At 25.0% G+C, this 14,280-nt stretch overlaps 1 protein-coding gene across 2 annotated transcripts in view; it reads right to left on the bottom strand.

Annotated features, from left to right (window-relative positions):
• Positions 1 to 3,399: 3,399 nt before the first annotated feature.
• The window catches only part of nemy (cytochrome b561 family member no extended memory), a 239,409-nt gene continuing 228,528 nt past the window's right edge, over positions 3,400 to 14,280 (bottom strand). For both annotated transcript variants that reach the window (XM_075381791.1, XM_075381793.1), the window contains exon 5: positions 3,400 to 12,745. In XM_075381791.1, the coding sequence (XP_075237906.1) occupies positions 12,589 to 12,745 (157 nt within the window). In that variant the 3' untranslated portion in view covers positions 3,400 to 12,588. The remainder of the gene's footprint in view (positions 12,746 to 14,280) is intronic.

Genomic DNA, 14,280 nt, shown 5'->3' with positions numbered 1-14,280 from the left:
CTTAATTTCCTTTCTAACTACAAAAAGAATGAAAATCACAGGTTACCAAATCTTGAGTAAGGAGGGTGTGGAATAGACTCAAGTATCATCATTACAAGAGCCTTGAAAGTTGTATGTGATATATATGTGGCTGAACATTATTGTATTGCAGAATTATCAGTTCAGTGAATTATTTAAGGGAGGAGTATATATTAAAAGTTATTTTTTAAATATAAGACTTACGGTTACAATTTTTTATCGTAAGTTTACAACAGTTATGAGTAATGTGTAGCATAATTTTCAATCCAAATAGTTAAAACCCCTGATATAGGGGCCGAAATGGCAAAAATGGTGATTTGTTAGAGAAATCATAATTTCATTGGTACTGAATCTATAACAGCAAAACTAGTGTCATTTAAAAGACCTAACTTGGTTTTATGATCTTTAAGAACAGATTAAAAATATGCTTTGTCCAAGTAACTATTTAATTTTTTTTTTGTTTTGATGTAAAGTTCATTGATGTAACTATTTTAAAAAAAACAATATCTTATACCAAAAACAATTGTTCTGTTCCTAGTTTGAGCTAGTTCTGCACTCTAGTATCTACTAGTGCTGGACTACGAGTTATTTTCATACTTCCATTCGAGTGAAGAATTCCGTCTGGCGCGGTCATGCATTCTCTTAGTCTAATGCGACTTGTTTTGTATAGTAAGCATTTTAAGTGTCTAATGTGATAAAATTAAATTTAACTATCCTAGAAGAACATGGTTTCATAATTTCATCTGAATACCAATACAGTCCATACTAGCTCTAAAACGTAACAACTATATATGATTCTATCATTTCATAGAACACTTGGGAAAAAATTGTTTTTACCTATTATAGAACCAGACATATGATTGATCTACTGAATGAAAACATGGAGAAAATAAATTTGCAGAAAACAAAGAAAAAAATTAACTAAATAAACAGTAATTAAACACTAAAACTCACTCAGAACTGCCCTGCTCAATATGTTACATGTTCTTCCTGCACTTGTTTTTCTTTATCTTTTTAATTCTTTAAACGTAACTTCTCTTTCTTTCTTGATTGTTTTTTAGTGATTCATCCAAAATACTGGATGGATGCTCTGGGAAACCCCCAGCTCTGTCCATTTCTGATAAAATTGATATATTTCCAAAATTGTACTCACAATTTTCTGAGTACAAAATGTAGAAGGTATTTTGTAGTAAATAAACAAGCACAAAACAAAAGTAATGAAATGCAGTAGAAATAACAAAGATGGACCACTGAATGTGAAAATAGGAGGAAAAAGATTATGGAGGTAGAAGAATTTTGTTATTGGGAAGTAGAATTACTAAAGATGGAGAAAGCAGGAGCGATATAAAATGCCAAATAGCACAGGCGAAACGAGCCTTCAGTCAGAAATATAATTTGTTTACATTAAAAATTAATTTAAATGTCAGGAAAAGATTTCTGAAAGTATATGTTGGGAGTGTCGCTTTATATGGAAGTGAAACTTGGACGATCGGAATATCTGAGAAGAAAAGATTAGAAGCTTTTGAAATGCGGTGCTATAGGAGAATGTTAAAAATCAGATGGGTGGATAAAGTGACAAATGAAGATGTGTTGTGGCAAATAGATGAAGAAAGAAGCATTTGGAAAAATATAGTTAAAAGAAGAGACAGACTTATAAGTCTGTCTCTTCTTTTAACTATATGTGGCCTATAGGCCACATATTAAGGCATCCTGGAATAGTCGTTTTAATATTGGAGGGACAGGTAGAAGGAAAAAATTGTGCAGGCAGGCCAAGTTTGGAATATGTAAAACAAATTGTTAGGGATGTAGGATGTATGGGGTATACCGAAATGAAACGACTAGCACTAGATAGGGAATCTTGGAGAGCTGCATCAAACCAGTCAAATGACTGAGGACAAAAAAAAAATTGTAGTAGAAGGTTCTACTACAGCTATCTCAACGATTTTCCGAGAAACACTCATGGTTTTGTTACATTTTCTCCATATGGAACTATTAGCATTTTGGGTTAGCCCTGTAGTGCATCTTGAAAGTAGTTCACTGTCTTTAGTCTTTCATATATAGGGGTAATACGCTGCAAAACAAACTGATTGGTGTTTTCATATTATCTTACGAATTTTACTGTGTGTTTGCGCTCTATTATAAAAGCACTAAGATTCCTTCTCAGTCTCCAGGAAGAAATTTTCACAATGACTGCCACAAAATTTAAAAATTATCATTTACTTAGAGATAACTTAGAAAAAGTTATAAATACATATCAACATTTTCCGGAAATTTCAGAGAAAAAAGTACAATAAAAGTAATTTTTTTGATGAAAATCTTTTTTTTTCAGTATTTTTAACGTATACTCCCCCTTAACATGACACATCTATCTAAGATGTTTTAACATCTCAATGTATCAAAAATAATTTAGCCAATCCAGTTTTCACGTACATGTATATAGAATCCCCTTTGGGAACACTTATCACTAAGAGAATTTTTTTTTACTGAGGAAATCTTATTTTGAATTTCTTTTTTATTAGAAACCAATTTTTTTTGGTGTTTTTTATTTGTTTAACCACTGTTAAGTATTGGTTCAGAGGATGAGATGAATGATTTGTAGCATGTGTGAAAATGCCATGCCTGACTGGGATTCGAACCTGGGACTTCCGGATGAAAAGCCGAGATGCTACCAGTCGTGTCATGGAGGCTGGCTTTATCAGTAAACCATAGTGCTGGTATTCTATATTCTGCCATTTTTAATCATCATAAATGGTTTAGACAACGATGAATGTATAGTATCCACTTTACCTGTTAAAAATTCAACCAGTGCAATGTCGTATTAGACATGTTCACATGAGGCGTACTCTACTCCATAACAATGGTAATTGATAGAAAATGAATCAGGCATGGCTCAATGAGTTTTGGAATGTTAACAGTAGGAGAAAAAACTACAAGATGATAGCACCTGTTGCTTTATGCAACATTTTGTTTTCCTATTACAATCCACCATATATTACATTTTAAATGTCGCCTCTTATGTAAATTCATTAAGAAATTTTATAAATTTGTTAAGATGTTTTTTGTCACGAAAATAATTTTAAACCCTTTTTAAATATGAGATTAAATTAATTTTTTATTGGTTTATCTAATTCTTACTTATTTTCAGCACTATCAACGTCCTATCATACTTAATTTTTTTAAGTATGATATTGTAAATAAAACATTTAATTACCATAAATGTTTTAATTTAAAATATAATTTATACATAATAAACAGCTTATTATCCACGTAAAAACAATTTAATTTATACAATTTTCATTGTGGTCCTACCAATTTGATGTACGTATCTATTACACTAAACTATTTTTGTTTAAGAAACAAATATAATAAAAATTACACATATATATTTTTTATATTAATACTTTTTATTTATTTTCATAAAATACAAAAATGTATATAAGAACATGTATCTAGAAGTTTTTTTTATTAATTTTTCTTTTATAACTTTTCAAAACAGTAGAAGCATTGTGCATCATTCATCAAAGCCTCTTATCATACGTAACAACATTTATTTTATTTATATCTAATTTATTTATTTATATTTTTTAATAGAGAATTTTTAAAAAATTATTCACACATATGAAGTAATTATTATATTATAATAATAAATAATATTTTGGCAATTTATATATTGTATAATTATCAAATATTAAAACTAATTTTAAATATATTTTTATATATATTTATTTATAAATAACATTAATAAATATTTGTTGTATTTTACTCTAATAATCTACACACTTTAATTTATTTATTTTTTTAAATCACACATTAATATAGAGATTATATATATATTTTGTTTTTGTAAAAAAAAACAAATCAATAAATTAAACAATAAAAATTGTATATATTAATTAAATTTTAATAGACATACATTTCCTAGAAATATAATTGTATAATATTATTATATGTAATAAAAAAGTAAATGTATATGTAAATAATATCATTTGTTTTTCAATTTGTACTGTAAAATTTCTTGGGACATAAATGTAAATGTGTACTAAATATATTTCACAAATAATTTAAATAATATTTATTAATAAATAAATAACATATAATTTATTTCAATAAAAGAAATGTATAATATTTAAAACATATTAATAAATCCAAGAATTAAATGTAACATGACATAAAGAAAAAAAATTTTAATTAAAAAAATAAATAAATAAAAGAAAGATTAGATTTTGTTATGTAGAAATATATTTAAAAAAAGTACTATTCATTTTCCATATTGTGAACCAATAACAGTGAAATTTATTCAATAATGATGCATGTATCACATTAATCTAACCTAACCTAAAAAAAAGTTAGTTTTTTTTTTATGGAGTTGCTCTTATATTTAAAATGACAAATTATCTCAAAAATAAATAAATAAATATATATATATAAAGAAAGATTAAAAATATTTAACTGGTAAATAAAAAAAATCACACCATCTTTAAGAATTAAAAAAAAAAGAAAAGATCTACAATATATGAACTAATATCTCACTCAATTGACAGTGGTAGTTTCAGAATAAAAAAAAATATGTACCTAAAGACTTATGCAGCATTGAAGGTGTGAAAAATAATAATTAGTTTAGTTAGTTAATTGTTCTCATCTTGTAAAACTGTAACATAACAACGGTATAATAATTTTCAAGAATAGTAAGAAACCTATCTCAGACTTAGTAAGAAAAACAAGATCGGTAGGTTTCATGTTAGCATCTTTATTGAGCTGATTGTATTTTTCAAGCCTTATGAAATACAGGAGGTATTCAACTTTAAAAATGATATTTCTAATCTGTTTATAACAAGTAATTAATGTTATAATTTTTGAAGCAAGGAACTCTATTGCTGCTTTTATTTGATGCTTTATATATATTACAGTTAAAAGAAAGGCTAGGGAAAAGTTCTGGAGATACCTGTAAATTATAGAAGCTTCTAAAACAATTTTTCAAAATAAAATTATGTTGTACACTTAAACGAATAAATAGATTTTAACAGTTAACTTCTAAAAATTTTCCTAAAAAATGTGTAAACAATAGGTTGAATATTTAAAAAAAAAAAAAATTAGTAGAATTATTTTAACAATAAAATACGACAAAAACAGGATTTGAAGTCTTTTTTTTTATGAATTGTAAATAATTAATGTTTATAAATTGTTTAAATTATAAAATACTATAAATTCTGTATTATATTGTATGTATATACATATATACATATATTTATACTATTTTATGAGAGTATTTTTCAATAGGTACTGGCTAAATTACAATAGTAATTTTAAAACTATGGTACATATTAATAATTTTTAATTTAATATATAAATTTTCTATTATAATAATTATATATATTGTTTTTTATGTATAATAGTATTACATTAGAATAAATAAGTCCTGATTATTCGACCTAAACAGGTTATTATAGTGGTTGTTATTTTTTCATATATTTTACTGGTATATAATTAGATAAAAAAGAGAATTTCAGGATTTTAGACCATAAGTAAAATGTTGACTCCGTTCCATAAAATTTATTGTTTCAATAATATTTAAAAGAATGTTATGACATGTTGGAGATAAAATTATGTGAAATAAAAATAAATAATGATGCTAAATGAACATTTAAGATAAACAAAACTGAACTCAGTTATCATTTCATTGGATAATAATACTTATTGTGAAGAAATTTTAACAATACTAAATAATATTCGTAATATTATACAACAATTAAAATTAATTAGAAAAAACAAGTTAGATGGGATAAAAAATATCTTTAATGCATTACCTTTAAAAAACAAATTAATTATATTTTATTTCAAATATAATAATTTTTACACGAATTAAATGAAAAATAAAAACAGACAACAGACTTTATGAAGATGGACAGTGTCAAACTACATACTCAGTGGAATAAGTTCTGGCTGCTGAGTCCTCCCACAGCCTTACATGGCATTCAGGAGAAGGTCTTTGAGGAACCTTTTATTAAAAAAAAAACAGAAGAGATCAAGTTATTCTAACGTGGCTGATGATTGGGTACACAAAGGTAATTCACGCCCATCTATTTGGCTCTCTTTGTCAGAACTGTGAAGCGTGCAATGTAAAATGGTCTATAAACTTCTTATTTATAAATTGTTCAATGTTCAGGTCTATTCGATGACAATTAAAGCTGGGTTCAAATGTGAAGGTTTTACTCAACCGAAAGAAATACATCAAAAGACTGTTGCGATTTCTCTGTGGTACTGGGATGAAGAACTCAATTTAACGGTTTTGCTTACGTGAGATCCCTTACAGAATAATATACAGTGAAAATAGTCTAGTGGTGATGTTCTAGTATTTATTACCCATTTGTTATTTATTCATGTTCCAGTTTGTTATCCAATATTTGTTTTTATTGTTTAATTATTTATGAACATTCTTTTATGTAAGTCGCTAATGACTATTATCATTGATGTAACTATAAATAAACAATGGAAGAAAAAAATAAATAAAATTATTAAAGTGGGACACCAATTTTCTATATGACCAATTAATTGGACTGTTTACATCTGCACCAGGCAATTAAAAAATAAAAATTAATACACTATTTAAAGAATCTAAAATACTATTCAAATAAATTTTTGCTTCAAGAAGAAATGTACTTTTATTGATCTTTGATTTTACTGGGTTTATTAATTGTCTTTTTTGTAATTGATAAAGCACAACACATGTACATTTAGGCCTGTGTTAAACTAATTATAAAATTAACTACTGAAAATACTGATAAAAACATATTAATTGGTCGAGCATGAATTATGATGTAATGACTTACATCCAGGGCTTTTATACAAAAAAGCTCATGAATGTTTGTGTATCACTACAAACTGATTGAACAGCAAAAACAACGTAACTTACACTGATTCTTTGTTTAAAACGATTGCATGATCTTACAATTTCATAAATAAAGATCAAAATTATACCCAAGTATAGATTACACAATCTTTTAAGAAGAAATTGTGTTTTTAAAGATATCTTTTGATTATTTACTGACATTAAGTTTTATTCTATTAAACATAATGTATGTATTAAGAAATATTTTTTATAACACGACAACTCAATTTTTCTTCAATATATTTTTTTATAAGTCCTTTCTTGATAAGTTTTTTAAAAAAACAGTACGTTAATAAATTATATTTTCTTTAAATTATAAATTCTGAGCAGAATTATATTAGCTGAATCATTTGTAACATATTACTGTATCTAATTTTTATTATACTATACACTATATGTTCTGAGTATCTTTTTAATTTTACTGAAATACATTAATTTAAAAAAATGTTCTTCTTTATTAAATGTGATAACTATTAAAATTAGAATGATAATCATTATATGATAAACCTTTTTTAGTTTTCCAGTTATCTGGATTCGGACTTGAAACATTTAGTCTGGATAACTGATGTTCCACTGTACTAATGATTTACTTTCAAAATTATGTGAGAACTGTGTTTTTAGAAGACCTATTCAATTTAATCATACAACTCCTTATTAATGGAATTATTATTAATTTTCTTTTTCAAAATAACTTGTACGAGTAGAAATAAAAATTATTAATAAATTAATAAAACTGATTATTTTACCGTTTAAAAAATGTGGAGAAAAACTAAATTAATTCCTTTGGAAAGTTAAGACCTAAGTTTTTTAATAATACCACAAAGATTAGTTTGTTAAAAAAAAATCATAGTTTATTTTTTAATAAAGTTTTAAGGAGTATTTAAAAAAATTTAATTTCATTGTATACTATTATGTATCAAACTTACAAACAGAATATCTAACAGTTGTTTATTTAACCTTTATCTTTACTCTTTCTTTTTCCTGTTTAGCCTCCGGTAACTACTGTTTAGATAATTCTTCAGAGGATGAATGAGGATGATATGTATGAGTGTAAATGAAGTGTAGTCTTGTACATTCTCAGTTCGACCGTTCCTGAGATGTGTGGTTAATTGAAACCCAACCACCAAAGAACACCGGTATCCACGATCTAGTATTCAAATCCGTGTAAAAATAACTGGCTTTACTAGGACTTGAACGCTGTAACTCTCGACTTCCAAATCAGCTGATTTGGGAAGACGCGTTAACCACTAGACCAACCCGGTGGGTTTACTTAACCTTTATCTAACATTATAAAAAAAAAAAATATTTTCGTACATTCATTATACGGTATTAAATAAATATATTTTATAGTTTTCTAACTAACGTGTGACCTGTGTTACACAGTGTTATGCAGTACCATGATTTTATTATGAGTCTGGTAGCAATAGATAAATTTTATAAAAGTATAAGGCAGTCGGAATGTTAAAGTAATGGTCGAATAACCAGAATTCTAGAGTAATATTATGGTATATACATTTAAAATTTAAAAAAATTAAAAAACACAACCGTTATGATGATATATGAATATCATTTTTTAAAACAATAATATAGTTAATTGTTATAACTTTATTTAATGTACTGTATTTATAAACACAAATATTATATCTAAATTTGTATAAATTATGAATATTTTAAACATTTTTAGTTCGGTCACTTCTTAATAATATAAATTATACAATGAGAATGCACAGTGAGCTTTCTTCTTTATATTTATTTCCTTATATTTAATATACTGTATATATATATGCTGTTTTAAAGAATTATGCAATATTATATAAGATAAATGCAACTACAATTACAGCTAATAATAGTATAATTATAATAATATTGGTCCAATTACATCCTGATAATATTCTCTATAAATAATAATTTAATAAATAAAAAAAAAGAAATAAAACATTTGTAAAAATTTTACATAAAAATTGTTATTATTTTAAAATTTAATTAATTAAATAATAATTTTTCTAATTTATATGAGTTTTTTATCTTTCATTACGAATAGACAATAAAATGATTTATTTTAAGTTTTTTTTTTTGATTTTTGCCTTTTTAGTATTTTTATTTTATACTTGTTGAAGTTGATTTTCATTTTTATTTTGTTGTGTGCCGTGCTTAAATATAATTTATAAGTGATAAAAATAATGTCTTTTTTTAAATTTTTAAGAAAAATTGAAAGAATTAAAATAATACAAAAAATACTACTGCATTTTTAAAATATAAATTTGTACTTTCTGAATGGAATTGTACTTTATGTTGGCAATAAATAAAATGAAAATTAAAATAACACCAACTTAAAGTCATATTGTATCAGAGTGCAATAATAAATTTGTTTGTTTTAACATAACAAATATAACCTAAATTATAAAAATCAAATCATATAAAAATTGTCACTGTAAAAATCAAAATTAATGTTTTCGTAACTTTGTTATATAGCCAATTATCTGTGATTAAACACCATATTTTTATGGTTTGTTATAATACAAAGTCAAATATTCCAGTACTGGAAAATTTATGAGTGCCCCCTGTTTAATACATATATCTTTAAGTTAACAGAAAAAATTTTTCTGATATTCCATTGGTTGACCGAAATTATAAACTGAGGAAATTGATTTTGTAAGAGTTTTAATTTATTAGCAAATGGAAGTGCTGCTATTCATCAATGAAGAACATCTCTTAACCTTTCTGATTGAATTTGAACATATAAATACAACGTAATGCCTTGAATCAAGGTGAGTATCTCTGTAAAAGGTTAGATAACTAAACCATATAGGTAATTTAATCAGTGAGCACATATGGCAACTTTAAAATTTTCAGTGCAGGATTCTATCATTATAACTGCAGTCCAGTTGTTATCTAAGGAAGGAAAAATTATCCAATGTAAATTTTGAAACAGCGCATTAATAACTACTTATAAATGCCAGAAACAGCATTGACATTCAGGGGCCGTGTAGGCTGATTCCCTACACCATGTTTCTTTCATTAAAAAAAAAAAACAAAAAAATAACAGTAGGTGTCTGAACAAAATTGAAATATGATTTAAAACTAGTAAGGTATTGATAAAAATGAGAGAACTTGATGCTAAATGGATAAGTATAATTCAAATGACATTGATAAGAAGATATAGTACATTTTTTATTAGTTTTTAATTTAGCTGACTTAAATAATTTATTATTAATTAATTCTATGAAACTTAATATAAATACATTCTTATTTATCAATCATTCATTCCTAAAACTGAATTTTATTAGGTATATATCTGACTATGAATTGGTCCTGTCAAAGTTAGTCTAGGGAGAATCAAAAGTACATCTAAAATTTGATTAATTTTATCTTAAAAATAATTATTTTACTAAAAAATTCTATTGTTTGAATAATTTTGTTTATTTTCGTATTAGACTTATTATTTTTTTTTTTTTAATTTTTGTACTACTTCACATACAGCATAATTATTAAATATTACACTAATTGGCCAGCTGAAAGGGGATTTATCAGATTGCAATTGGTAATTAATCTAGTTTATACTGAGGATGAACTATTGTTAATTAATGTCATTAATTGAACTTCAATTATCAGTCGAATTTGAATAACACGGCTGATTGACAATTACACTAATTATAACCAATTAGTTAAATTTTAATTCATTATAAAATATTTGAAATGTCTTTCACAGATATTAGGAACTTTTCTGCAGTTTTCCCAAAAACTATTGAAAGAAAAAAATTCTTGAAGTTAATCATATAAAATAATTTAATTCTTTGTTAATTATATTAGAAAGTAATTTTCTGGATGTTTGATTATTTTATTTTGTAAATATGTTTAAAAAAATTGAATGGAATTTTTAATAATAATTAAACCTACATAAGGATCTACGTTACATAAGGATTTTATTTAAGAAAAACTTGGGTTTATAAATGCCAAAATATAAATATTTAAATATTACTAATTACAGCAACAAAGAGAATACAATTACCCAATTAGGTTCTCTGTTTATAAAGCTTATATGGTTGTAACATATATTTTTTTTTAATAAAAAAGCATGGTGTGTTGGTTCACTCGTTCTATGTGCTCATATTTTTATTTCTGTCACCATGGCAACAGAAATAATTAAGTAAAATTACTATTATTTTTTTCTTTAATGAATATCTGTAAAATATTGAATATTCTAACAAACATGTCGATATGAATGTGTCGAGGGTCAAGGGGGCAGAGTCTCCTGCCTAGATAGTCAGGCGACTGAAGCGAGTCCTGACTGGATAGTGATATAAATAAAGATCAACTTTTAATTGAATACTTATTATATTTTTAAAAGAAAAATCGTAAGTAAATTTTTAATTATATTTTGTAATAAGCTTGATTTTTAAAACAATTTTTATAAATGTTTAAAAGTCTTACAGAAATAAAATATAAATTATAATAAACTATGTTTTATATTCAGTAAATTTTTTTGTAATTCCAGTATAAATTTTTAGTTTTATATTATACAGTACTTTTTTTAAATTTTACTTTTAAATACTATGCAGTATTATTAATTTGAAAACAATAATGATAAAAAATATATAAGAAATAAAATATTAAGATATTCAAATTATCCAAATATTTGACTATCTGAATATAATATAACAGAGATCAAACCTGATAACCGCTGAACTACTGTATTTGTAAATGTTAATTAAATAAAAAATTTCAGGAATAATTTATTAATATAAAAGACAAATCTGATGATTAAATTAATAGATTGCCACATGTTGTTTTCTTTTAATCAGTATCTATTCATCCAATAAAACTACTTCAGTATTTAAAAATAAATTAAGTTACTAAACGTAAACAAAAAAATGTCAAACTTAATTAATTTATGAATATTACAAAAAAAATAATTTATAAATATTTTTATAGATTACATTTATCAGGATGCTAAAACTGTGTATATAAGATATTTTTAATAATTTTTCAAATTTTACTGTTATCATTAAAATATTTTTTATAATCATAAAAGTTGTAAATTATGATATTTCTTAAAATTTTGTTAAAAAAAATTATAAATATTTCAATATTTTACGAAGTACTAATTTATAATTTGGCAGTATTAGAATATAATATTATACGGTAATTTATTTATTAAAATGTTACATTTTATAATTTAAAAAAAGAATGTTTTTCATTTTTCATTAAAGAAAGAATTTATTGAGCTTTACATTATCTATACTATTTTTAAATACCACATTTATATAATATAATTATAGTAATATATTTAAATAACATATTTTGTAATATAATTGTAACAAAAAACAAAAAAAAAAGAAAGAAGATAAAACAATGTACAGACTATGTATATATATATATATATAATATATAAAAAAAAAAAATGTCTATAATTTTAAAAAACTGAACCAAACCACATAAATCTACTTTTTATTTTGTTGTTTTCATTTTTATTCCACACATCGTTCACTATTTTACGTAATACCTTTACGTATTTCTGATCATGGTAATAACATTAACAACATGGTATAATCTTCATAATTGTAATCATAACGATTACAAAAATATTTTCGTAATGAAAACGAAATAAAAATAAAAAATAAAAATGGCGGAACAGTTTTTTAAAATCTTGCCGGTTCTTTCTGTTCCAACGGCTCAACTTTTCCCTATAATCGTTCGCTGATAAATTTTTCTGATTGGACACGTGTACCTCCAAGCGTTTCACGTCGTACAGCGTAAGAGACGAGTATTCCCAAAGCAACCAACACCATAGCAAGTGCATTCATTATAATACTTTCCTCAGGCCACTTTGCATAGTCTTCACTGAAGTGATATAAAAAACCACACCAAGAAAGAGAAAAAAAACAAACAAAAGGAAATATATATCAATTAATAATAAATAAAATGTGCAGATGAAGCAAATTTATGCGCTGAAAAAAATGTACAATTAGCATTTTATTACTAATGTATATTTAAACAGTGAAATATATTTATAAATCATTGTTTATAATTAGATACATGTAACAGCAAGCACTTCCCTCAATATATAACTGAAATATAATGGTTTATTTACAAGGAAAAACTATGCACTATCAGTATTTTCTATGAATAGTTACAGCTTATGATAAACACTTTGGGTGCCACCATTATACCCAATGAGATGGGAAAATTCATAATAATCTTACTGAGTATGTTATATTCTCTGATCCGTAAAAATGCTGTGTTGTTTTTTGTAACTTATATTACTATTATGATATTTGATAAAATGTGCTATAAGAAAAAATATTCATAAACTCAGTGGTTAGATTAGGAAAAATAATAAAGCAATTATTCTTTGCCAACTTTCAATATGTATTTTGATGTTATGATCATAAGAATCTTTGAAAGACAATAAAGGGGGTCAGTACTGAAAATAAAAAAATTAGTTGTACCTGAATTAGAGTTGACTACGTATTTTTAAAAGATGAAGCATGTTGTAATCAATGGATGAATAATAAACCGAAGATGTTATGTCAAAATACTGTAAAAGCCATTAAAAAAAAAAAATGAAAGTAGAAAGGACAAGAGACAATAAGGCAATGAATACCTACAAAAGAAAGAAATGAGCCAGTAAATTTGTGAAATTATATATAAATCATATTTAAAAAAATGTAAAAATAAAATAAAAGCCATAATAGAAATAATTATAGAAGCATTTAATAGAAAATATTAATAATGTAGAATTGTTTTATCAAAAGAATAGCATATCTATCCATTCCTGATGTGATTTGGAATATTCTGTATAATATGAAACATGGAAATTAGGTAAAAGGAGAAATATAAACATCGAAAACATGAGTATTGATGAAATGGGACAAGATAAAATAGATTGGGAGAGTTGAGGAGCAAAGGAGAATAGAAACTTTATCAAAATAATTCATAAAAGGAACACCAACTGGCTAGGATATATCATGAAAAGAAAAGGATTGATCATTCCTCACAGATTTGTAAAAAAATTTGTTATTTATACATCCGTTATATTAAATAAACATGTGAGCCATTGGAATCAATTGGTTTTTTATACAAAATTTTAACAAGGTAGATCATAATCTGGTGTTTTGCCTACTGGCAGGTCCCATACACCATCGTTGTCTCCAACCATTTCTCATTAAAGAAGTTTTCTCAAAACTAATTCTCATGAAAGAACTATGTGGCATCCAAAGTGTTAAAGTTTCTACTTTAAAATATTAAATATATAAAACTGAAAGGATATGAAAGGAGATATTACTTGTATGAGGGACTTCGCTAAAAGCAGTACACTAATAAGAAAAATTGAATTAAGTGCAATCTCAGTTACATTTACCACCATGATGATGATG

Source organism: Lycorma delicatula, chromosome 13 (assembly GCF_047948215.1).
Source record: "Lycorma delicatula isolate Av1 chromosome 13, ASM4794821v1, whole genome shotgun sequence".
Lineage (NCBI taxonomy): Eukaryota > Metazoa > Arthropoda > Insecta > Hemiptera > Fulgoridae > Lycorma > Lycorma delicatula.
This window is presented reverse-complemented; position numbering and strand designations above follow the sequence as displayed.